Here is a 21,527-nt window from a genome sequence, read left to right as displayed (position 1 = left end):
TTATTACCTATTATGCTTTAGAAGAACAGAAGAAACATGTTCCTCAATCATCCTTTGGGTGGTTAATAGTTACAGCTAGTTTACCTTAGTAAACAATACTTTAAAGTGAGACTTTTTAAGTATATTATACCTTTCCTGATTTGTCAACATGTATATGACGGTATGACACAAAAAATGTTATTGATGCATTTGTACTGTCTGGTTTGGGAACTGCACCATCTCGGATCGCAAAACCCTGCAGCAGATAGTGAGGACAGCTGAGATGATCATTGGAGTCTCTCCTCCCTCTATTATGGACTCTTACACCACACGCTGCATCCGCAAAGCCAACAGCATTGTGGATGACCCCACACACCCCTCACACACACTCTTCACCCTCCTGCCATCTGGAAAAAGGTACCAAAGCATTCGGGCCCTTATGACCACACTGTGTAACAGTTTCTTTCCACAATCCATCAGACTCCTTTATAACTGAACTGAACTGTACTGAGCACAACATACACACGCACATCACCTGTATGCACAGACCTACACCAAATACACACACTTCCAATATACATCCATCAACTTGTTTACATGCTGTTTTTGCACACTTTTTGCACATGCTGTCTCACATTTCAGTCGTTTGCTGTTTTGCACAATCCTTTACATTATCTCAGGGACCTGCTATAACACTGTGTTCATTCTAGTATTACTGCACGCAATATTGATGAACATACAGTATATACACCGGTTGGCGCTCTTTCTATGTATTGTCTTTTGTGTATTGTCTTGTAATTGTTTGTTTGCACTGTCTTTTTTCCTGCATTGTCTTGTCTGTCACTGTCTTGTCCTGCACTGTTTGCACCAGGTCACAGATGCACTTGTATCTAGGACTAACTAACTTAAGTCCTTAGCCCTGTCTTTGTTTTATGTAGCATTATGATCCTGGAGAAGCGCCGTCACTGTGTACTGCAACAGCTATATATGGTTGAAATGACAATAAAAGCTTCTTGATTTGACTTGACTTTATTGGCAGTGCTTAGTCTCTCATAGAGAAAATACTCATATGGTTTATCCAGGAACCTGAGAATATTGCAGACAAAACACTAAAATGGGAAGGCCAAACGTTCTTCCAGGACCACGTTTGGGACATTTGTGAGCTTAGACAATTACTCTAAAGTGACAAGAGCGACAAAATTAAGCTAAATGATATGCAGTTATTCAGCGGCCATCTCGACATGCGACACCTTCCTCGTGGACGGCGTCAAAGTCGATTCTCGCGTGACTAGTGGCACGTTTTCTCGCTGCCTATTTCCGGTGTGAATTTTCACATTCCCGCCATTACAACAACAACATAACACTGGGCCGCCTCATGCCGGCAAAATTTAGTCCACGGCATAGAGCAAGACCGTTTGGGGGAAATATATATATATATATATGTGTGTTTATTCTTTTAGGACTTTTCCTTGAGTTTTTTCAAGACTGGAAGAAGGTATGTAATAATCTTTGTTTACTCAGTCAAATTTACTAGCGAGCAAATAAAGCACCAATGAAACCTTTAGCTCGCAGCTAACTTCTGTATGGACTTAGCTCGAGCGCTAACTGCTAAGTGCTAACAGCTAACCGCTATACTGTATTTAAGTTATGTTTCTGAAACGCGGTCACTTCTGACTCATTTGTTTCTAGCTGGTATGTGGAATATTAGTAATTTCATTGAAAACGTCGCAGATAATTTCTCATTTGTTGGTTGACAAGCGTAAAAAATAATAATAAAACCCACAGCAAAATATTATTCGAAGCCAATCTGAGGAATGGAGTTAGCAAAACACCAGCTAGCGTCTTTACTAACTTGTCTAGATAACTTTTTATATCTTATGTTTTTGTAGCAGGTTATTCTTAAACGGAAACGTACTAAAAGCATGTTATTTATCTCAGGTTTATATTTAAAAGGAAACCCGTAAAGTTACTTGGGCTTTTCCTCTGTGTTATAACGTCAATAGTCAGATTTTATAAAAATAGTTTTTTATAGTTTTATTGAACGAGCAGCTTTGTGTACACACATGACAGGTGAGGAACACCTTCGTAGTTTATTCAGTAAAAGCACCCCAGAGTTAATTGTATGAATGGAGTCTGAATTGCAGATAAAACTCACCAAAAACATCCTCAATAGTACAACAGGTACATCTTTATTATTTATTATGAATAAAAGTGTTTGTTATGGGTTTGTGTCTGTATTTAAAATGTCTGCCAACATCACTAAAGCCTAGAGTTTGAGTTTCTTTCTATGTTATTTTTGGGGGGTTCAGTTGCTTAAATCATGTGTGAATGTCAATTATGGATGATATTTGTGAAAAAAAAGAAATTGAATGTCAGTTCTGGATGATCTTGTAACCAACCCCCTGCAACCTATTTTCTCTCCATTGCTAAGGCTTTTAGTGACTGACACTGGACTCACCAGTTCATCGTTCAAGCCATTTCAGCGCCCTGTTCAACTCGCCGCACTGATGGCTGTCGCATTGCCGAAGTTGAGCAGTGGTGGCGCCGTCCGTATCCGCTTCACCAGTCTGGACGTGGGTACGACCAAATGGAGAGAAGGAGTTTTTGAGGTCCACGAGAAAGACAACAAAAGCAATCTTGTGTTGAAGTTTAACAGTGGCGGTGCACCAAAATATTTCCAGGTACAAACCTCAGACCCACAAACTTATGAATAATATCAGTTTCATATTAGCTGATTTTAGACCTGTTTATTTTTTCTTTACAGTTAAACCACAATGTGAAGAATGTTGTTTTGGGGCCCATCCACAGTCAAAACCGTTTGTCTGTGACATTGAAAGACTCCAGTGTTGTGATTTTGGAACGACTGTCCATCACGGTTGCAAAAAAACTGAAGGAATATCTGGAGACGATTAAACAAGGAAAGCAAACGGGTGCGTTTAAAGACTTGGTGCAAATTAGTGTTTGTTGCTCATTTTTATGTTCACTTATAGATTTTATTTAAATGGGTATTTTATTAATATATGTTATTTATTGTTTTAGCTTATAAGACAAATCAGGGAAGTGCTAGTTTTGGATTAGTTCTTGGGAATCGAGCATCCCAGAATGACCCAGGATTGTCTTCGTCAGAAAAGCAGGTACTGCTCATTTATTGACTGATTTTTAGAGACAATACATGTCTATCACTACCTGCTGGTTTATCATTTTTCTCTTTTGTTAATTCTCTGTAATGTTAAGATAACACCACGCAGGTCGAGTTTGGACAACAGAGAAGAGAGCACACCACGAAAGCCTCTTGGGAGTCCGAGCAGAGTCACATCAACACCTGTACGCGGTGGACTGTCAGAAAACAGGTTCGTAGTGCTTTCTAGAGTGAATTAGGAGTTAAGTGCAAAGTGTGCATTCATAAATGTACGTTCAGTGCGAATGTGTGCAGAAATACACTGGTATCTGTTCAAAACAACTGCCAACGTGCCCAGGTCTTGCTGTCAATGCAAGTTCACCGTGAGTGCAGACTGCAAGATGTTAAAAGTGGTCACAAAAAACCTCTACATTTACATTTACAGCATTTGGCAGACGCCCTTATCCAGAGCGACGTACATAAGTGCTTAAATCTCTAACATTGAACACATTAATGCTCGCTCAATAGGTTAAATACTTAAGATACCATGAGTTTAAAACTTTTGTTCAAAGTTAAAATGAAAAAAGTGTCAAAGGTTGTGTTTTTTCTTTCTTTTTTTTTTTTTCTTTTTTTTTTTTCAAAAGATAAGGAAAGAAGTGCTAGTTGAAGTGTTTCCTGAATAAGTAGGTCTTCAAACGCCGCTTGAAAATAGCCAGTGACTCAGCTGTCCGGACATCTAAGGGAAGTTCGTTCCACAACCTTGGTGCCAGAACAGAGAAGAGTCTTGTAGTATACTTGCCTCTTACCCTGAGAGATGGTGGAACCAGTCGAGCGGTGCTGGTAGATTGGAGGGTGCGGGGTGCAGTGCGAGGAGTGATGAGGGCTTTGAGGTAAGAGAGAGCTGGTCTGTTTTTGGCTTTGTAGGCCAGCATCAGTGTTTTGAATCTGATGCGTGCAGCTACCGGATGCTAGTGGAGGGATCGCAGCAGTGGGGTGGTATTTGAAAACAAGCCGGGCAGCTGCATTTTGGATCATTTGCAGAGGACGGATTGCGTGCATAGGTAGACCTGCCAACAGTGCGTTGCAGTAATCCAGTCTAGAAATGACAAGAGACTGAACAAATACCTGAGCAGCCTGTGAGGACAAAAATGGCCGAATCCTTCTAATGTTGTAGAGAAGAAACCGACATGAGCGAGTCACATTAGCAACATGAGAGGAAAAGAACAGTTGATTGTCCATGGTTACCCCAAGGTTACCAGTTGTGGCTGAAGGGGAGATCAGAAGATCAGATCGTTGTGCAAGGATATAGCAAGATCATGACCTGGGGATGTATCACCTGGGATGAACAGCAGTTCAGTTTATCTAGGATTGAGCTTTTACTGATGAGCAGTCATCCATGATGAAATTTCAGCCAGTCACGCTGAGATCCGATCAGAAGCTGTGGTATCTGAGGGTGGGAAAGAGAAGATAAGTTGTGCATCATCAGCATAGCAGTGGTAAGAGAACCCATGTGAGGAAATAACTTCACCAAGAGAGTGAGTATATAGAGAGAAAAGAAGAGGACTAAGTACTGAGCCCTGTGGGACGCCAGTGGAGAGTCTGCGTGGAGCAGATGTCACTCCCCTCCATGTTACCTGATATGAGCGTCCTTCCAGGTAGGAAGCGAACCATTCCCAAGCTGATGCACAATTCCTAGACTCCTGAGGGTGGATGAGAGAGAGTCTTGTGGTTGACCGTATCAAACGCTGCTGAAAGGTCAAGGAGGATAAGGACGGATGATAGTTTGGCTGATCTAGCAGCATGTAGTTTCTCAGAGACATCTAAAAGGGCTGTCTTTGTGGAATGAGCTGCTTTAAAGCCAGACTGGTTGGGGTCTTGGAGGTTGTTCTGTGAGAGATAGACAGTTGATTTATAGACAATGTGTTCAAGAATTTTTGAAAGAAACGAGAGAAGTGATACCGGTCTGTAGTTACTGATGTCTGATGGATCCAGAGCAGGTTTCTTTAGGATGGGAATAACACTTGCTTTCTTGAAAGTAGTTGGTACCTGACCAGATGCTATGGATCTATTGACGATAGTGGAAATGAAGGGCAGAAGGTCTTGCGAGATGGTCTGGAGCATAGTGGAAGGGAGTTTTTTATTGTTTTTATTGTTTTATTAGGATCCCCATTAGTGGCCCATTTAATGGCAGCTAATCTTCCTGGGGTCCTCTTTTAAAATTTGGAGTGGATCCAATGGGCAGGTGGTAGGACTGCAGGACTGGATGAGTTGTAAAATGTCTTCAGCTGCTACAGTTGAGAAATGTGACAATGAAGGTGTAGGGGAATCCAGACTGAGATGTAAGTGCAGTCGGGGCTGAAGTGAAGGTCCGGCAGATTTCTTCGATCTTCTCCTGGTAGAAAGGAGCAAAGTCTTCTGCAGTCAGGGAGGATGAAGGAGGAGGAGCCGGGGGGCAGAGCAGAGAAGAGATGATGTGGAATTTCTGACGGTCATGTGAGGAAGCTTCAAGCTTTTCCTTGTAGAAGGAAGTCTTGGCAGAAGTCACATCTGAGGAGAACTTGGCAAGGAGTGTTCGGTAAGAATCAAGATCTGCATCAAGTTGTGATTTCTTCCATTTTCTCTCTGATGATCTTAGCTCTCTTTGATTGTTACACAGCACATCTGAAAGCCAAGGAGCAGAACAAGAAGTTTTCTTGGGTGTAGTGGACAGAGGGCAGAGGAAGTCCATAGTTGAGGAAAGAGATGAGAGATAAGTATCTGTGGCTGAGTCCAAGGGTAGGGAGGAAAAAGACTCAGGATCAGGAAGAGTAGAAAGAGTGCCAGAAGCTACAGAAGAAGGGGAGACAGAGTGTAGGTTGCGGCGGGTAAGAGCGAGGGGGTGAGACGTAGTTTAAATGTCTAGTTTAAACCTCTAAATGTCATCACGGGACCTACAGCAGGCGCTTGCTACTGTAGGTTTGAAAGAGCATGAATCTATAATCAGAAAGGTTTAAACAAGAACAAGTTTAACTTTCACAGGCGGTGTGCTAGAAGGAAACCTTTGCTCTGTAAGAAAAACATGAAGGTCAGACTGAAGTTTGCCAGAGAAATTGTAGACAAAGTTCTGGAATAAGGTTATTTGGACAGATGGGTCTAAAATTATTAGAAATAATTGGATGCTTGAACAGAGGACATGTTTGCCGTAAACCAAATGAACCATTACAGAAAAATAACCTCTGTGAAACATGGTGGTGGAAGTGTTACGGTTTAGGGATGCTTTGCTGCAGCAGGACCTAAGGAACTGTTCTGGTGGCTTGTGGTGGTTTATCAAATCCAATAAGCATCAAGGAACCATTTAATTTTTTTCCCTCTTTACAATTCTAACAAACAATAGTTTATAGTATATAACAGGTTGTTATTATTACAGTTCATGCAATATGTTAGATGGTATTTCATTTTAATGAAAGTGCATAATCAATTTGCTGGCCTCATAGGGTAGTATGTGTTAGATCAAGATGCATGTGACCCACTTATGGGCCAGCTCACCATCATAAAATCCACTATGAATTCTACCATGTATCAGGGGGTGCTTGAGGAACATGAGACCATCTGTAAAAAAAAATTTAAAGCTGAAGTAAAATTAGACCCTGCAACATGACAATGAATCAAAACATACCAGTAAATTCACCAAGAACTGGATGAAAACTAAGAAATGGAGAGTCTTGGAAACGCCAAAGCCTAGATCTTAATCCCATTGGGATGCTGTGGGGTGACATGAAACGGGCTGTGCATGCAAGAGAGCCCTCAAACATCTCTCAGCTGAAAGAATACTTTGAGAATGCATTGAGGAGGGGGCAAACTTTCCTCAGACCGATGTCAGAGACTGGGAGACGTCTACAAGAAGCATCTCGCCGAAGTTATTTCAGGAAAATGGGGTAACACTAGCTATTCGACCGCAGGGTAGACGGAGTAATTTGGTTTTCTTGGACGTCTGTCTGCAGATGGCTGTGGCTTTGTCGAGATTTGAAACTTTTGACTGAAAGAATGCTTTTCTGTTCCACCACTCAGGAGCCCCCAGTTTTTCTTCTTTCTTTCACCTCATTTCCAGCTACTTTGGGATTATTTTTATCCTTAATTTGATTTTTAAAATTTAATTTTTTGAAATTTAAGCACTACAGAAATGCATAGACGGTAGGATTTTGCTATTGGATGAAATGCATGAAAGTGCACAGGTATTTTAATGGATAACACATTGCACATTTATGTACTTTTGACTTCTGGGCTCTGGTAATATATGTTGTATGAAGTTAAAACAGTAAGGATTGTTATATGTGGATTTATAAGGATTGCTCAAATGTGCTCATATGCTAGTTTTTCATAAAGCCAAAATGCTCTCCATATTGCAGTTAAATGCAAGTTTATCAAACATCTGTCATTTACTTTTAGCACATAACCGTCCTGTATGTTTTGTTACCTTTTTTCCTCTCTTTAATTTTAAAAGAAGTGTTATTAGTGCTGTAAATTTATTAGGCTGAAATAATTGATTTAACGAGTGAATTTAAATGAGACACAACTAAGCTCATGGATGTGTTTTTCTTCAGGAGCGAGAAAAGGAAAAGGTTGATGAACTCCGATACAGATTTAACTGAAGACTACCCCAAAGAGAATGATTCCTCTAGGTAGTGTGTGCTTTAAAATTTTCTATTGCAAAAGGATTTTGGATTTTTTTTTTCATTGTTGCTTTGATTTGAGTAAGTTTAGTTTGGTGAATTTAATTTGTAATACTTAATGTAAACTTGTTGTTCTTTAAGCACATTCACGAGTATTTACTGGTGTTCTGTAAGGTATGGCATCCGATTCTAATTAGGATTCTATTTTCAGCAACAATAAGGCCATTTCAGACACTTCAAGGAAGTTTCTCCTCAGTTACAAAGAAAAAATGAAGCTGTCAGAAGAGAACAGGGCTTCAGGTTGGTGCTTGTTATCGTTATAATAATTGCCAAACAGACACACAAACTTGCAGTGTTGTTCATGTTTATTTTCTATGATGATTTGTTCCCAACCAGCTCCCCTTAGCGCTACACCTCTTCAATCATCATCCTTTTATGGCAGTAGAACAGGAACTAAAGATTATACACAAACACATTCCCTACTGGACAGGTAAATACTATTAGACTTTTATTTTCTTCTGTCACATGTATAACGTTTTAGCCTTTTTAGTTCATGGAATTACTGTATTGGAAAGTTAGTTATTTTCTTGCAATATTTATGAATATGCTATTTTTTAATAAAGGCCTGCCAGCACAAACCAGTCACCTTCAGCTAAAAGAAGCCTGGTGCTGCCTAATCACTCCACTCCTTTTAAGAAAGCTCGTTCTTCTCTGGATTATGGAGGATGGAACAAGCTGAGACCCTCTGCTCTTACACAACCTCAGCCTCCATTACAAGGGTGAGCTTCTTTTAGCACTCTCCATCACTTTCTTGATTGTATTGCATTGGTTATTTCTTGAGTTTCTATTGCTTAATTGTTTGCGAATTTCTCTTCTTTAGGTTCTCAAACTTGGGAAACACTTGCTACATGAATGCCATACTGCAATCACTGTTCAGCCTACCTTCTTTTTCAAATGACCTGTTAAAGCAGGGTATCCAATGGAAGCGGGTTCCAATGAATGCTCTTCTGAGGTACTGTTATGTTGTATAGCCATTAATATTTCTAGCGGTCTCACACATCCCGTATTCTAATTCTCATCTCTCCATTAGGCGCTTTGCTCAGCTGCTTTTGAAAAAAGATGTTTCATCTCCAGAGGTGAAGAAAGATTTGCTGAGGAGGGTGAAGAATGCCATTTCCTCCACTGCCGAACGTTTTTCTGGGTACATGCAAAATGTAAGTATTTATTTGCTGACACAAAACCCCACATCTTTTGCCTGAACTACATATAATGAGAGAAAATAAGTATTCAGAATTTTTTTGGTATATCCACTTTAGATTTACACACCAGATGTCTTGTGACTTTTTTAACTTATAAACATGAAAAAATTATTTTTATATTCCAAAGCATAACCACAGACTTTTTTTATAAATGTAATTGCTATTTGGAACAGTATTTAGACGCCACGAAGTAAAAACGTTAGTATGTTGTTGAAGAGCCGATATCAGCAATTAAGACTACGATGGTACGGTGTGATCAGCTTTAGTTTTAGCCCATTCCTCCTGAAAATCATCTTAATTTCCCAGGTTTACAAAGGTTTTTCTGAAGGACTTGGGGAAAAAATGCTCCATCTCTTTCATCGTTGTCAGGAATGATGCTCTGACTGGGAATGATGACTTGGTTTTGTGAAAATGTACATCAGTTTTCTGAAAGGCCTGCAGATTTTTATGATCAAATGTCTTGTAATTTTTAGCTGTCCATGATCCCCCCCTCTAGTGATTTTTTTCCATCTAACTACAAAAATGATTCTTTTAGAAAAGTAGACAAGAAATCAGAGTTAATTCTTTGCTTCCAGGATGCCCATGAGTTCCTGAGCCAATGTCTGGATCAGCTAAAGGAAGACGTAGAAAAGGTTAATAAGAGCTGCAGGAGCGATTCTTCAGCCTGGGATGAACCCCAGGGCACGCGGCTTACGGAGGACGTGGATACCACACGCATATACACATGTCCTGTTACCGTCAACATGGAGTTTGAAGTGCAACACACAATCACTTGCAAAAGGTTTTTTGTTTAAAAAGATTTTTGGAAGAAAATATTTGTATATTATTATATTATGTACAGTCTATATGTTTGCTATGTATACTGAGACTTGGGTAAAAACATGCTACTTTTGCTAAAGGTAAAAAACAAAGTTTGTCCCCGTTTTTTCTGTGCATTGCTTGTAGTTTTGTATATGTGGAATTAGAATTGATTTTTATGACACACAGTCTAGTCCTTTTCCAAAGCAAAAGAGAGAACTGGATTAATTTTCCATGTTGTTGTTGCTCTGTCCACAGCTGTGGGGAGGCGATAACAAAACGTGAACAGTTTAATGACCTGTCAATTGACCTGCCTCGTAAAAAGAAAACCCTTCCTCTAAGATCCATCCAGGATTCACTGGACCTGTTCTTCAGGGTAGGATTATATGCAGTCACTTGCATCAAAGAATTTACAAGATGTAGAAATAATACAGTATTTTTTAGTGTTCTATTCCAGTACTGTGGAGTGGTGTGTTTTAACTTGCTCCTCACTTCAGATGTTTATATAACATGTTTATTTTTGTTCTCATTAACTTGTTTGTTTATGTCCATTTCATTTAGATGGAAGAAATTGAATATTCGTGTGAGAAATGTAATGGGAAATCTGCCACTGTCACACACAAATTCAGCAGACTTCCCAGGTTAACTGTGTTTAAATGTATTTCAAATTATTTTTGAGCTCTTTAAGCTTTCTAAGCTTTAACCTGCCTTCATCTGTTCACTCTCAGGGTCCTGATTCTACATCTGAAACGGTACAGTTACAACGCACAGTTGTCTCTGAACAGCAAGCTGGGGCAGCAGGTTTTAATCCCAAAGTACCTCACTCTTTTGTCCCACTGCACAGAGAACACACGGCCAGCTCTTACCCTGGGCTGGAGAGTCCAAACTGCCCTGTGAGAATTCAGTCATTATTTAGTTTAGGCAGTCTTGTAGGCATGTGCCACATTTCACAGATTTATTTAGAGAAATCAGATTTGTACTGTATTGGATTTACTCTTTGTTATATGTGTTGTACATTTCTTTACAGGTCTAGAACACTGAAAACGTCACAGTCTATAAACAGCTCTACGCTACGGTGAGGTGACAGACCTGGTATTTGTTTTCCCTTTGCGTAATGCTTGAAATGCATTAAACCTTGGATAATGTTTTCACAGGAAAGGTTCAGTTAAATGTGAAAATGCAGGAATCATGATATGTGACTCAGACAGCGAAGAGGAATTGATTAGGAAAGTCGCTCGCAAACATCGCTTGAGTGAATGTCTCACAGATGATGACAGGACAGAGGAGGTGAGCTAGCAGGCAGCCAGATGTATAATGCTTTACTTTGTTATATATGCAGCTAGATTGTAGCTGTGGATTATTGTAATTTGATTAATGCTCAGTTATATTGTGTATAGTTATTTTATTCAGGTTTTGTAGACTTATTAACTAGTTTAAAATGGCTGTCTTGATGTTTAGGTACAGAAGGTCAGTCACCTGGATCAATCAGAATTCACTGGCATGAATGATGATGAAATGCTGGCTGCAGTACTTGAGATGAGTCGTCATGATGCTGCCCCCAATATTGATGAACCAACCAGCAGCCCTGACACAGGGTTTGGAGATGCAGATGCTCAGGAGCTCGCTCAGCAGTTGGATCTTCTAGAAGAAGATAAAGCATCTGGAGGTACAGAGACTGTCCAATTTCATTGCCAAAAAGTCAGTCTGTTCAGATTTTTGCCGCTTACAGGAGGATGATTTACTGTGCATAAAAATCCCCACTTGTAATGCATTTGATCTTGTAACTCAGACATGCTGGGTTCTTTGGACCTGACCATGGATGACAATAAAGAGAACCAGACTCCAGATGGTGGCCAGGGTGAGTTGGACTGGGCGCAGCAATACAGTTTGGACCAAGAGCGTGAGGAGCAGGAGTTGCAGCAGGCCCTTGCTCAGAGTCTACAGGAACATGTATGTCTTTTACTCTTTTCATCATCATCACTCAATTGATACAAGTCCCAACTAGACAGTAATAAAACATTAACATTTCATGCATAGGAGGCAAGAGAGATGAGAGAAGATGACGATTTAAAGAGAGCAACAGAGCTCAGCTTGCAAGGTAAAGAAGTACTGAACATATAAGATTGTTAAAATGGTCTTGAATGCACGCTCACTGTTTAGCAATAAGCCTTTTTTTTAATTAACCAGACATTTTGTATCCTCCAGAGTTCAACAACTCTATTCCCGATCTTCTGTACTCTGACGATGACTCTGGAAATGAGGATGCTCTAGAAATGGAGTACAGTGAAACAGAAGCTGAGGTGTTGAAGAAAAATGCAGAGGTATGTGCTCACCAGTCACAAACATCAAATTTCAAACAAATGATTGAAAACAGCATCTTATTACAGTGCTTTTAAATATTTTTGCTGCAGAGTGGTGAGCTTGCCAACTCCTTCAGGCTCATTAGTGTGGTCAGTCACATCGGTACCAGCTCATCATCGGGTATGGACATCCTCTCTGGTTTGGTTACTGTACTAGAAATGTATTAGTTTACAGTATATTAAGATAACTAGCTCCTGTGTCTCTAAAGATGTGTTTAACTTCTCTAAGCATTGCTAAAATGATTTTACGTCTTTGCTCAGGCCACTACATAAGTGACGTTTATGACATGAAGAAGCAGTCTTGGCTCACCTACAATGATTTAGATGTGTCGCGTACACAGGAGTCCACCGTTCAAAGAGACCGAGACAGAAGTGGATACATATTCTTCTATATGCACAAGTAAGGCTTTGATCAAATACATTATTTTACTAACGTGTTTGTCATTGTAACACAGTTTTAAGAACAACGGTGTGAGGCTATCGCTGATCTGGAGCTCTTGTGCTCTTGACAAATTGATTTCTTGGTTATTTTGTTAATCGTAGCTGAGGGCTGCAGGTGATGGTAATCTCAGAAGTTTTTGAAGCATTATAACTTTACAGATAAATTTTTATCAATTGAATGTGCTCGCTAAGCTGATTTTTGTTTAGTTAACATGCATGCACCATCCACTTTATTAAGAATGCCTGTTAACAAGAGGCTGAGTGTATGTGTACAGTGGAAATAATATATAATAAAGGTCAATAGGTTTATTTGTTTTATGGACTGTTAGACGTATTTTAATTGGTATTTATTGTATACTTCTGCTAGGTTGTTTGGGCTGCATTTAGAAAGCTGAAAAACCTATAGAAAATGATGTATGCAAAAATCAGAGATCGCACTTTTTCCCCATTCTAAGATATGAGATGAACATAAGCTCTTTTTACTTATATCTGCATGATTTTATGCATTGTGCTGCTGCCACATGATTGGCTGATTTTAAATAACTGCATTAATGAGCATGTGTTCCTATTAAGCTGGATAGTGAGTGTATTTCTCAGATGCTAAAACTGTTTATGGTCCTGTGTAATTTTTTTGTTTGTGCCATGATGATTTCTGTGCTGTCTTCAGGAACATATTTGAGGAGTTGTCAGAGCTGGAGAAGGCAGGAGGAAGCACTGATGCTACCCGCACAGTCCTGCAACCTTTATAAGTAGCTTCATATATCAGGCTTCAACTGGAGTCCTGCACTGTGGCAATGAATGGATGAGATTAGTCAAGGGTGGAAATGACACCTTCCTCCAGTACTACTGATCAGCACCACACAGACACACCTCTTTCAGGCACTTTCTTCTATTTTGTTTTCCTGTTTTCTTTCCCCTCTGTAAGACTCTGCTGTTTCTAGAGTGTCTGATAATGTTCTTAAAGTCCATGTAGATGTAAAGGTTTATGAAAAAAGTAAATAGATTGAGAGAACTGAAAGCATTCTGGGTTACTGAAAGGTATGACTTTCAGCTTCAAGACATTTGTTTTGCTAGTTATTTGCTGATTATTGCCTTTAATAAAGTCCCTTAGTGGGGAAGGAGACTTCGTGTATTAAATTAAAGCGAAATTTCTAAGGGTCAAGGACTGCGTGCCCCTCTTGAATAGTTTTCTTTTTCAAGTTTTCCAAAAATTCTTTATTGAATATAAAGATTTATTCTTGTATGTGTGAGTGATGTTGGGTGTCTGTTTCATGTTTTATATGCAGCTGAATTGTGGTGCAATATTTACTTTGCCTGTTGGCTTTTATATGTCTGTCCTATAGCGATGAGTGGGAGAGGAGTTCAGTTCTATTCACAGCTTTACTGATGACTGTTTATTGCTATTTTAATCCTATTTTATAAATACAATTTAACAAGTTAAATGACTGTACAACTTTTTTCTTTTAAGAAGACTTCTTTTCGATCCTCTGATTAATAGTTATATTTCTTCCTCTTCTACATAGAGCTTTATGTTGTGGATTGCACAGCAATTTTGTGTGGGATATTCTTTCCCAGAAACAAGACAAACAAAGCCTTTAAGCTATTCCTGTGAGGTCAGCACATGTGAATATTTATTTCATGACCTTATAATTTACACAAGTTGTCTCTGGCTCTTGTTTCCTGTTTTACTTTGCTTGGTAACTTAATCTTCGGAACATGTACTTAAGCTTTCCATGTCATCAGTAGTGACCTCTCTGTCATATTCTAAGGTACAGATCTCATAAAATGGTGATAGATGCTTTAGTTGCTTAATGTTCAGTCATTGGCATCATAAAATGCATTTTAAAAATAAAATTTATTTATATAAAAGGAATACACAATTGTTTTAATGTAAGCTAAATCCACAGCAAGTTCGACGGAGGTGATTGTCTTATTCTTTGCTTTCAAGTCCACTGTCCTCGTAATTTTTTCAGTGCCATCCGTCTCCTGTGCATCTCTTTGTTAAAGGCTCGAGATGACGCCCGGTTAGTCTGTGGAACTCATTCAGGATGTAATTTTCTTTCTGAAACATCTGGCAATAGAACAAATTAACATGTAACATATCGACCGTATCAGGCTTGTTTCTTGATCTACAGAACATTTAGCACCACTTTGTCATGTTTCCCAATATGACCAACTACTTTAACATGCTATTTATTATTCTATACAGTTTTTAATTTCAGTTTTAACGGAACTTCTGAGTGTCGTTCCAATTAAGTTTGCAATGTAAATCTCATAATTCAATAAAATAAGGATGTTCGATCTTACAGTGGGTACAAGTTTTCATACCAGACAAGCAGAAGCCTCACCTGAGTGCTGAAAACAAAACTCAACTGTTTAAAGCCCTTGTGGGTACATTTAGACATGCCTTATATAAACAGATTAAATATTTAACAAATAAATGTATTTAATCAATATAATATGCTGTAGGTGGGTGTTAAATATTTGAGCTTCCAATGTCACCACTTTGTTACATTTGTATGTTTTATCATTTTTCAGGACAGAACATTTCATTATTTTTGGTAATATGCAGCCTGTTAACTTGGAGCGTACGGGACTGATGGAGACTGTGTAAATATGTTATAATGTAAATTATAACAGGATATTCCACAACATTAAATGTAACAGTTTAAAAGCACGGCCTGTTCATTCATCAATTATTTTCATCCGCTTCCTTGTTTGATTGTGGTAGTAGCCTTCTGAGTAGTTCAGTCAGACTTCAGGAGCCAAATTTACCACACTTAGCTCCTCTTGGTTCAAAGAAGCAACAGCTTTCCTGTATTTCTTGGCTACTCATCCAATCACCTAGCAGAGAGCACCTAGCAACCTCAATTCCATCAGTTCACTCATGACTTAGTTTGTCATTAGCTGCAGCTCATGACTATAAGTCAGATAGTGATGTATATTGATTGGTAGATGTGCAAGCTCTCCCACACCTTTCTCGGTAAGATCCATGGCATATGCTCTGTAGGTGCCGCTTTTTCATTCCAGCAGGGTGTGTTATGTCGGCTTGTAGAGGCCAAAATTCTGTTTTGCTTATTCTTCTTAAACAAAAATGTATCAAACCACTCCCCGGGCTTTCGAAACACATGGACCAAAATTGGATATGTCATAGGACTGAAGTTTGTCATGGTACCGGGTCTCAAACTGGCCTTTTTTGCCATAGACACCCATTATAAATGTTTACAACTCGGCAAGCTTTCGAGCTATCTACACCAAACTATCTACACCAAGCTTCTTTAGGGTGATACTCTAGACAAAGGATGATGTACCGACTGGTTTTCCTGCAGCCCCGCCCCCAAAATATGGAAAATAAAAAACTTTCCACAACATTGACATGTGACATATCAAAACACTCAGAGCAATGAGTGGGAAGTTCCTCACAGGTATTCGGATCATGTCACGTGCAGTCCGCCTCCAAAAGAATTGGCACCATAGCATACCGGCCTTTGGGAATACTTGCACCCACAAGCCAACATCAAAGTTTGTCACAAAGAACTTTACGAATCTAATTAGTAATTTGATATTTGTAATCGCTATCAAATAAATCTGACAGTGCTACTGGCCTTTAGGTGGTAATGCACTACACTTAAACTGTCTACTAACTTATGTTCCCGTAACAACACCATTTTATTCTTTATGTAGTCGTGTTTAAGTTTCAATGTTCGATGTGAAGAAAAATGGGAAAGAAATTCTATGGGAAAGAATGTTAAAATAACTAAAATATCTGTAAATGTCCTCTTAAGATTTGTATGGAAGTTATTTCATCATGGTTGTCATTTTTTTTATTACCTCATCCCACTCCTCCTCATTGTCGTGTCGGTATCCAAGCAAATGACATATTCCATGTGCAGCTACTACCTGGTGGACCACAACAGACAAACTGGTTCACACTTACTGGTATACACACACACACACACACACACACACACACACACACACACACACACACACACACACACACACACACACACACACACACACACATATATACATATATATATATATATATATATATATATATATATATATATATATATATATACACACACACACACGTCTCTCTCTCTCTCATTATATATATATATATATATAGAGAGAGAGAGACATATATAGATAGATACATATATACACACACACACACACACACACACACAGAGAGAGAGAGAGATATCTATGTCTATATATACATAGAGATAAAATGTAAAATATGCTTACTGTGAGGGTTCCATAAAAGTCCCAGGATCTTTCTTTACACTGCTGCATTATAAATTCTACCCCTAACACAACATCTCCTAGATTATACTCATCTCTGTAAAAGGCACATGGGAGCTTCCCAGGCTTCAGATCCTATAAAAAATAACAGTTTTTTATTTGTAGAAAGTCACCTTGGGGTTTGCAACATGAACACGTTTCGTTTAGACGTCTGTACCTCATGAAAGGGGAATGAAAGCACGTCTGTCGGCGTGTTGTTTTTCCTGTACGTGTTGTTGATGTGTTGGATTTTGCGGTTGTCCACACACACGACGCCCAGGTCAAACCTTTGAACCCCCAAAATGCCTTTCAGGGTCTCCACGTCTTTGCGTAACATGACACGTCGAATCGGAACAACCTTCTGCAGATTTCTCACAAGTACAACCATTATATTTTATTATGTTTACATTATAAATATAATAAGTTATCAGAAGCCGGTGTTCCTCTGTATATTATCCGTCCGACTGGTGGGACACAAGCTAACTTACTAGATAAACGTTCAGATTTATGCATCTATTTTATAGGAAATACGTCAACACTCTATATACAAAAAATATATAGTGTGTTCGCGTTCATTCAGGCAAATAAAACGCTAAATTATAACAATTAAAAAACCTGGTATTTTGATTCCGCATAACCGGAACGTTCATTACAGAGAGTTTCACACTTTATTTGGTTTTGTCGGGGCTTAAAATGTACGGACCGGAAGTACGACTTGCTGAACATTGTTGCCGTGTTTTAAAGAGAACTCCCTATTTTGCGTTGCTTTCACAGACGTGAATGAAAAGTGGGAAAGTAAAATTACTTTTATAAGTGAATAGTAATAACAGCGCACTCAAATTTCTGTTCAGAAGTAAAAGTAGGATTTTTCGGTATACGCATCTGGCAACCCTGTTTAAAACCAGTGAATTACTAAATGATGGACTTTTGTCACTGCAAATGAACTTTTAAAAACTCAGTTTAAAAACTCAGTTTAAAAACTTTAAGTTTAAAAACTTTATGCTACAATGAATGGTCGGGGGGGGGGGCTTAGTGGTTAGCACATTCGCCTCACACCTCCAGGGTCGGGGTTCGATTCCCACGTCCGCCTTGTGTGTGCGGAGTTTGCATGTTCTCCCCGGGCCTCGGGGGTTTTCTCCGGGTACTCCGGTTTCCTCCCCCGGTCCAAAGACATGCGTGGTAGGTTAATTGGCATCTCTGTAAAAATTGTCCCTAGTGTGTGATTGCGTGAGTGAATGAGAGTGTGTGTGTGTGCCCTGTGATGGGTTGGCAGTATCCTGGTGTATCCTGCCATACATATCCTGCCTGTATCATGACGCCTGAGATAGGCACAGGCTCCCCGTGACCCGAGGTAGTTCGGATAAGCGGTAGAAGATGAGTGAGTGAGTGAGTGAATGGTCTGAATAAAATAGAATAGAATAGAATAGAAATGGATACCATAAATATTTACACTCCCCAAAAATGGTACATCTCTGGGCTTGAACTGTTTATGATGTTGATTGAAAATGCTTCATAAATTCATAAGACAAAAATAATAATAAAAGAATGGCCAGAACCAATGTAAAGGGAACCATGGTAGATCATTAACTAAGATTATGTCATGAGTGTAAAATGTCTATATAGTATACAGTGCTTTATATTCCAAAGGTCATTTGGAAGTTGGCAGATTCCCTTGTTAGAAAAGTACAAACAATATTGTTCATTGCAGTCATATGTAAGTATCACATTAAACAAATAACTAAAGTGTAAGGTGTATACATTATACTCTAAGATTAAGCCTTCATTTCCATTTCTCTTGTTGCCTTGAATAGCTAACATGAATACTGTATACAGAGATGCCAAGATTGTGGTGGTTGGTGCAGGATTTGCAGGTCTGGCTGCAGCAGCCACTTTGATCAAGGCTGGATTTCAGGATGTCAAGATCATTGAAGCTAAAGATCGTGTAGGAGGAAGAGTTTGCTCTACTAAACCATTTACAGAGAACATTATCGAACTTGGTGCTAACTGGATCCATGGACAGGATGGGAATCCCCTCTACCAGATAGCCAAAGAGCAAGACCTGCTGGTTGAGACCATAACCGCAAGCAAAGTCATGTGCTTGCCCCACTCCGTTACTCCGCGTGATTACTTTTTCATGGATGGTGGGAAACAGCTTTCAACTGGCAGTGTTGATCAGGTATGTTCCCTGTTCAGTAAACTAACCTCAAAAGCCTTTGAGTCTGAGCTGGAGGATAAACATAGATCCTTAAGTTTGGGGGAATATCTTGATGTATCTTTTGCTGAATCACCTTTAGCTACATCAGAAGATGGATCAAAAATATTTGAATGGTGTAAAAGAAGTGAATGCACAGATGAGGCAGCTTCCTCTCTATATGAAGTGTCTGCATCTCAGATTGGTTACTACATTGCTCTTGAAGGAGGCTTTTTTAACTCCCTTGGTCCTAGGGGTTATCAAGCAATTTTAGATCTTCTTCTGAAAGCCCTACCTTCAGGAACTATTCTCAACAATACAGCAGTAAAAAGCATTCAGTGGGACTTCACAGCAAGCTCCCAAGGCAACAAGGATAAAGAACAGCACCACAATGTTCAAGTGATCTGTGAAAACGATAAAATCTTTGATGCCGATCATGTGATTGTGACTGTATCTCTGGGGGTTTTAAAACAAAAAGCAAGAACCATGTTTGAACCTGCCTTACCAAAATCAAAGCTGGATGCTATTGAGAGGCTTGGCTTTGGTACCGTGGACAAGATCTTCCTGTGTTTCAGTGAAAGATTTTGGCCAGAAGACTGTGCAGGAATCCAACTTGTGTGGGACGAGGGACCTGAAGATAAGGCAGTCTATAGCAGTCAAAGTGAAGAGGATACCTGGAAAAAGACATGGTATAAAAAGATCTGCGGTTTTGATATTGTGGCCCGTCACCCTACAGTACTCTGTGGCTGGATCACAGGCAAAGAGGCTCTTCATATGGAGACATTGCCGGACAGTGAGGTTCGAGACACCTGTGTAAGGTACAATATGCAAAATTAACTTTCATATTGTACCTTTAAATGTTACTGTTGTTACTACTATACTTATAAATAGTATTTTTTTTTTTTTTCAAAGATTGCTTAGCTCCTTTACTGGCTGGTCTGTGCCTGATGTGACCAAAGTTTTGATCTCCAGGTGGGGTCATGACCCACATGTACTAGGCTCCTATACATTTGTTCCTCACTTGGTGAATGGGGTGAAAGAGCATGAGATACTGGCAGCACCTCTTCCTTCTTGTAGTGAAGTCTCAGAAAACAAGGTACAACTTTTTTTATTTTATTTAGCACAATGTCACAAGGTTACAATGTTACTTGTATGTTGCTATCCTTTTCATATAATACTGAACATTAGTAAGCTGGATGATTGTGTATGTGTGTGTTGAAGCCTCTGCAGGTGCTGTTTGCAGGTGAAGCCACTCATGTGAACTTCTACACTACCACCCATGGGGCCTATCTGACTGGGCTAAGAGAAGCAGAGAGACTCATTAACCATTACTCTTATTAAAACTCTCTGTCCATAGGACCAACACTGATGCAATGTTTTTCTACCTGATGATACTATAATAAAATGTTAAGTTAAACAAGTTATATTTGAACCAATTTCTGTGGCAGTTTTCCATCCGTTTAGGCAAATCGTTTACCTTAGGTTTGATGATCCTGTAATTTATACTATATGTAATTGATGGTTATTTAAATCAAAGTCAGTATTGTAACTTATTGAAGGTCTGAATGATCCAAAGTTTGATGCATTTTGCAGTACCTGAATTGTAGACACAAGGTTGCATTCAGCTTATTTAAAAGACAAATACAATAAACTGCTCACTGATTCTGTGCATTTTTTGAGTCTTATGTAACAGCTAATTAGGGTTCTATTCACGGACAGGGAGCAAATCCAGCCACTGAAGAGTTAACTCTCAGTGTTGGTCCCAAGCTTAGATAAAAATGGGAGGGTTGTGTCAGGAAGGACATCTGGCGTAAAGCATGTGCCAAATAAAATATGCGTACCCGATGATATGCTGTGGCGACCCCGGACAGGGATCTGCCAAAACAATAACAACATATATGTAACAGGTAATTGATGTAGATTTGGATTTGCAGTCAATAGTAGAGCTTGGTTTACATACATGGCTTTTCTAAAATGAAAAAAAAAAGAAGCTATATAATATTAACTATTTGATTATATTAATTTTCTGCTATCTATGGCAGCCACAGTCTTTACACTTAAACAGAGGTTGAATAGAATGATCTGAGCTAATGTTGTAACTCAGGTAAACATTTTAGGCACTGTGCTGCGGTGTATAGGTTTTCCTTTTAATGTGGGTGTTGCCTTTAGAAAATGCTTTTGAAGAAACGTCACATTTATTTAACCCGCACTTCCTGTTTGCACTACATGACATATTAATTGATCTCCCTGCCATGGTGTTGCTAATCCAGATTTAAACATTTCTGTCCCAAATTGATATTATTGGTATATTGACCTGCTTTTGACTATATGTGTTATGACTCTTATTTACACTATAAAAACACATGAGGTATATTTATTAGCCTCAATCTGTTAGACTTGCAACATGCATGTCAAACACATGCTCCTGCCAAAACCTAT

General features: G+C 39.1%; 3 protein-coding genes across 7 annotated transcripts; 2 read left to right on the top strand and 1 right to left on the bottom strand.

Moving 5' to 3' along the window:
- The first annotated feature begins 1,306 nt into the window (after nucleotides 1–1,306).
- Nucleotides 1,307–14,046, top strand: usp37 (ubiquitin specific peptidase 37). 3 transcript variants are annotated; one of them, XM_047814843.1, is made up of 24 exons: nucleotides 1,307–1,474; nucleotides 2,411–2,660; nucleotides 2,744–2,909; nucleotides 3,019–3,113; nucleotides 3,214–3,329; nucleotides 7,678–7,755; nucleotides 7,958–8,046; nucleotides 8,143–8,236; nucleotides 8,370–8,525; nucleotides 8,627–8,758; nucleotides 8,837–8,960; nucleotides 9,581–9,786; nucleotides 10,062–10,179; nucleotides 10,365–10,444; nucleotides 10,532–10,696; nucleotides 10,831–10,878; nucleotides 10,958–11,090; nucleotides 11,268–11,469; nucleotides 11,593–11,753; nucleotides 11,841–11,901; nucleotides 12,009–12,124; nucleotides 12,215–12,284; nucleotides 12,425–12,563; nucleotides 13,272–14,046. In XM_047814843.1, the coding sequence occupies exons 2-24, from the start codon at nucleotides 2,487–2,489 to the stop codon at nucleotides 13,351–13,353; spliced, it is 2,805 nt and encodes a 934-aa protein (XP_047670799.1). In that variant the 5' UTR covers nucleotides 1,307–1,474; nucleotides 2,411–2,486; the 3' UTR covers nucleotides 13,354–14,046. The 3 variants fall into 3 exon arrangements, with proteins under 3 accessions (XP_047670799.1, XP_027020328.1, XP_047670798.1); XM_027164527.2 differs by having other exon boundaries at nucleotides 11,262–11,469; XM_047814842.1 differs by lacking the exon at nucleotides 1,307–1,474 and adding an exon at nucleotides 2,138–2,160 and having other exon boundaries at nucleotides 11,262–11,469.
- Nucleotides 14,047–14,440: 394 nt separating this feature from the next.
- On the bottom strand, nucleotides 14,441–17,554 carry ybey (ybeY metalloendoribonuclease). Its single transcript, XM_027164529.2, has 4 exons — nucleotides 17,076–17,554; nucleotides 16,862–16,993; nucleotides 16,436–16,504; nucleotides 14,441–14,675 (listed from the first exon to the last, which is right to left on the bottom strand). Exons 1-4 carry the CDS (start codon nucleotides 17,283–17,285, stop codon nucleotides 14,574–14,576), a joined length of 513 nt encoding a protein of 170 aa, XP_027020330.1. The 5' UTR covers nucleotides 17,286–17,554; the 3' UTR covers nucleotides 14,441–14,573.
- A 474-nt stretch (nucleotides 17,555–18,028) lies between these two features.
- Nucleotides 18,029–20,751, top strand: LOC113654137 (spermine oxidase-like). Of its 3 annotated transcripts, none has more exons than XM_027164096.2 (4): nucleotides 18,030–18,611; nucleotides 18,709–19,906; nucleotides 20,001–20,184; nucleotides 20,310–20,751. In XM_027164096.2, the coding sequence occupies exons 2-4, from the start codon at nucleotides 18,714–18,716 to the stop codon at nucleotides 20,427–20,429; spliced, it is 1,497 nt and encodes a 498-aa protein (XP_027019897.2). In that variant the 5' UTR covers nucleotides 18,030–18,611; nucleotides 18,709–18,713; the 3' UTR covers nucleotides 20,430–20,751. The 3 variants fall into 3 exon arrangements, with proteins under 3 accessions (XP_027019896.2, XP_027019897.2, XP_027019899.1); XM_027164098.2 differs by having other exon boundaries at nucleotides 18,031–18,611; nucleotides 18,731–19,906; XM_027164095.2 differs by having other exon boundaries at nucleotides 18,029–19,906.
- Nucleotides 20,752–21,527: the final 776 nt, after the last annotated feature.

Source organism: Tachysurus fulvidraco, chromosome 6 (genome assembly GCF_022655615.1).
Source record: "Tachysurus fulvidraco isolate hzauxx_2018 chromosome 6, HZAU_PFXX_2.0, whole genome shotgun sequence".
NCBI lineage: Eukaryota > Metazoa > Chordata > Actinopteri > Siluriformes > Bagridae > Tachysurus > Tachysurus fulvidraco.
This window is presented reverse-complemented; position numbering and strand designations above follow the sequence as displayed.

Excerpts from the sequence above, each read along its gene's own strand:
- ybey (XM_027164529.2), bottom strand. The coding sequence starts at position 17,285 with ATGGTTGTACTTGTGAGAAATCTGCAGAAGGTTGTTCCGATTCGACGT. Across the intron at positions 16,994-17,075 it reads TTTCATTCCCCTTTCATGAG|GATCTGAAGCCTGGGAAGCT; the intron begins GTACAGACGTCT and ends TATTTTTTATAG. Across the intron at positions 14,676-16,435 it reads ATGAGGAGGAGTGGGATGAG|ATGTTTCAGAAAGAAAATTA; the intron begins GTAATAAAAAAA and ends TTCTATTGCCAG.
- usp37 (XM_027164527.2), top strand. The coding sequence starts at position 2,487 with ATGGCTGTCGCATTGCCGAAGTTGAGCAGTGGTGGCGCCGTCCGTATC. Across the intron at positions 2,661-2,743 it reads GTGCACCAAAATATTTCCAG|TTAAACCACAATGTGAAGAA; the intron begins GTACAAACCTCA and ends TTTTCTTTACAG. Across the intron at positions 3,330-7,677 it reads GGTGGACTGTCAGAAAACAG|GAGCGAGAAAAGGAAAAGGT; the intron begins GTTCGTAGTGCT and ends GTTTTTCTTCAG.
- LOC113654137 (XM_027164095.2), top strand. The coding sequence starts at position 18,714 with ATGAATACTGTATACAGAGATGCCAAGATTGTGGTGGTTGGTGCAGGA. Across the intron at positions 19,907-20,000 it reads GTTCGAGACACCTGTGTAAG|ATTGCTTAGCTCCTTTACTG; the intron begins GTACAATATGCA and ends TTTTTTTCAAAG. Across the intron at positions 20,185-20,309 it reads GTGAAGTCTCAGAAAACAAG|CCTCTGCAGGTGCTGTTTGC; the intron begins GTACAACTTTTT and ends TGTGTGTTGAAG.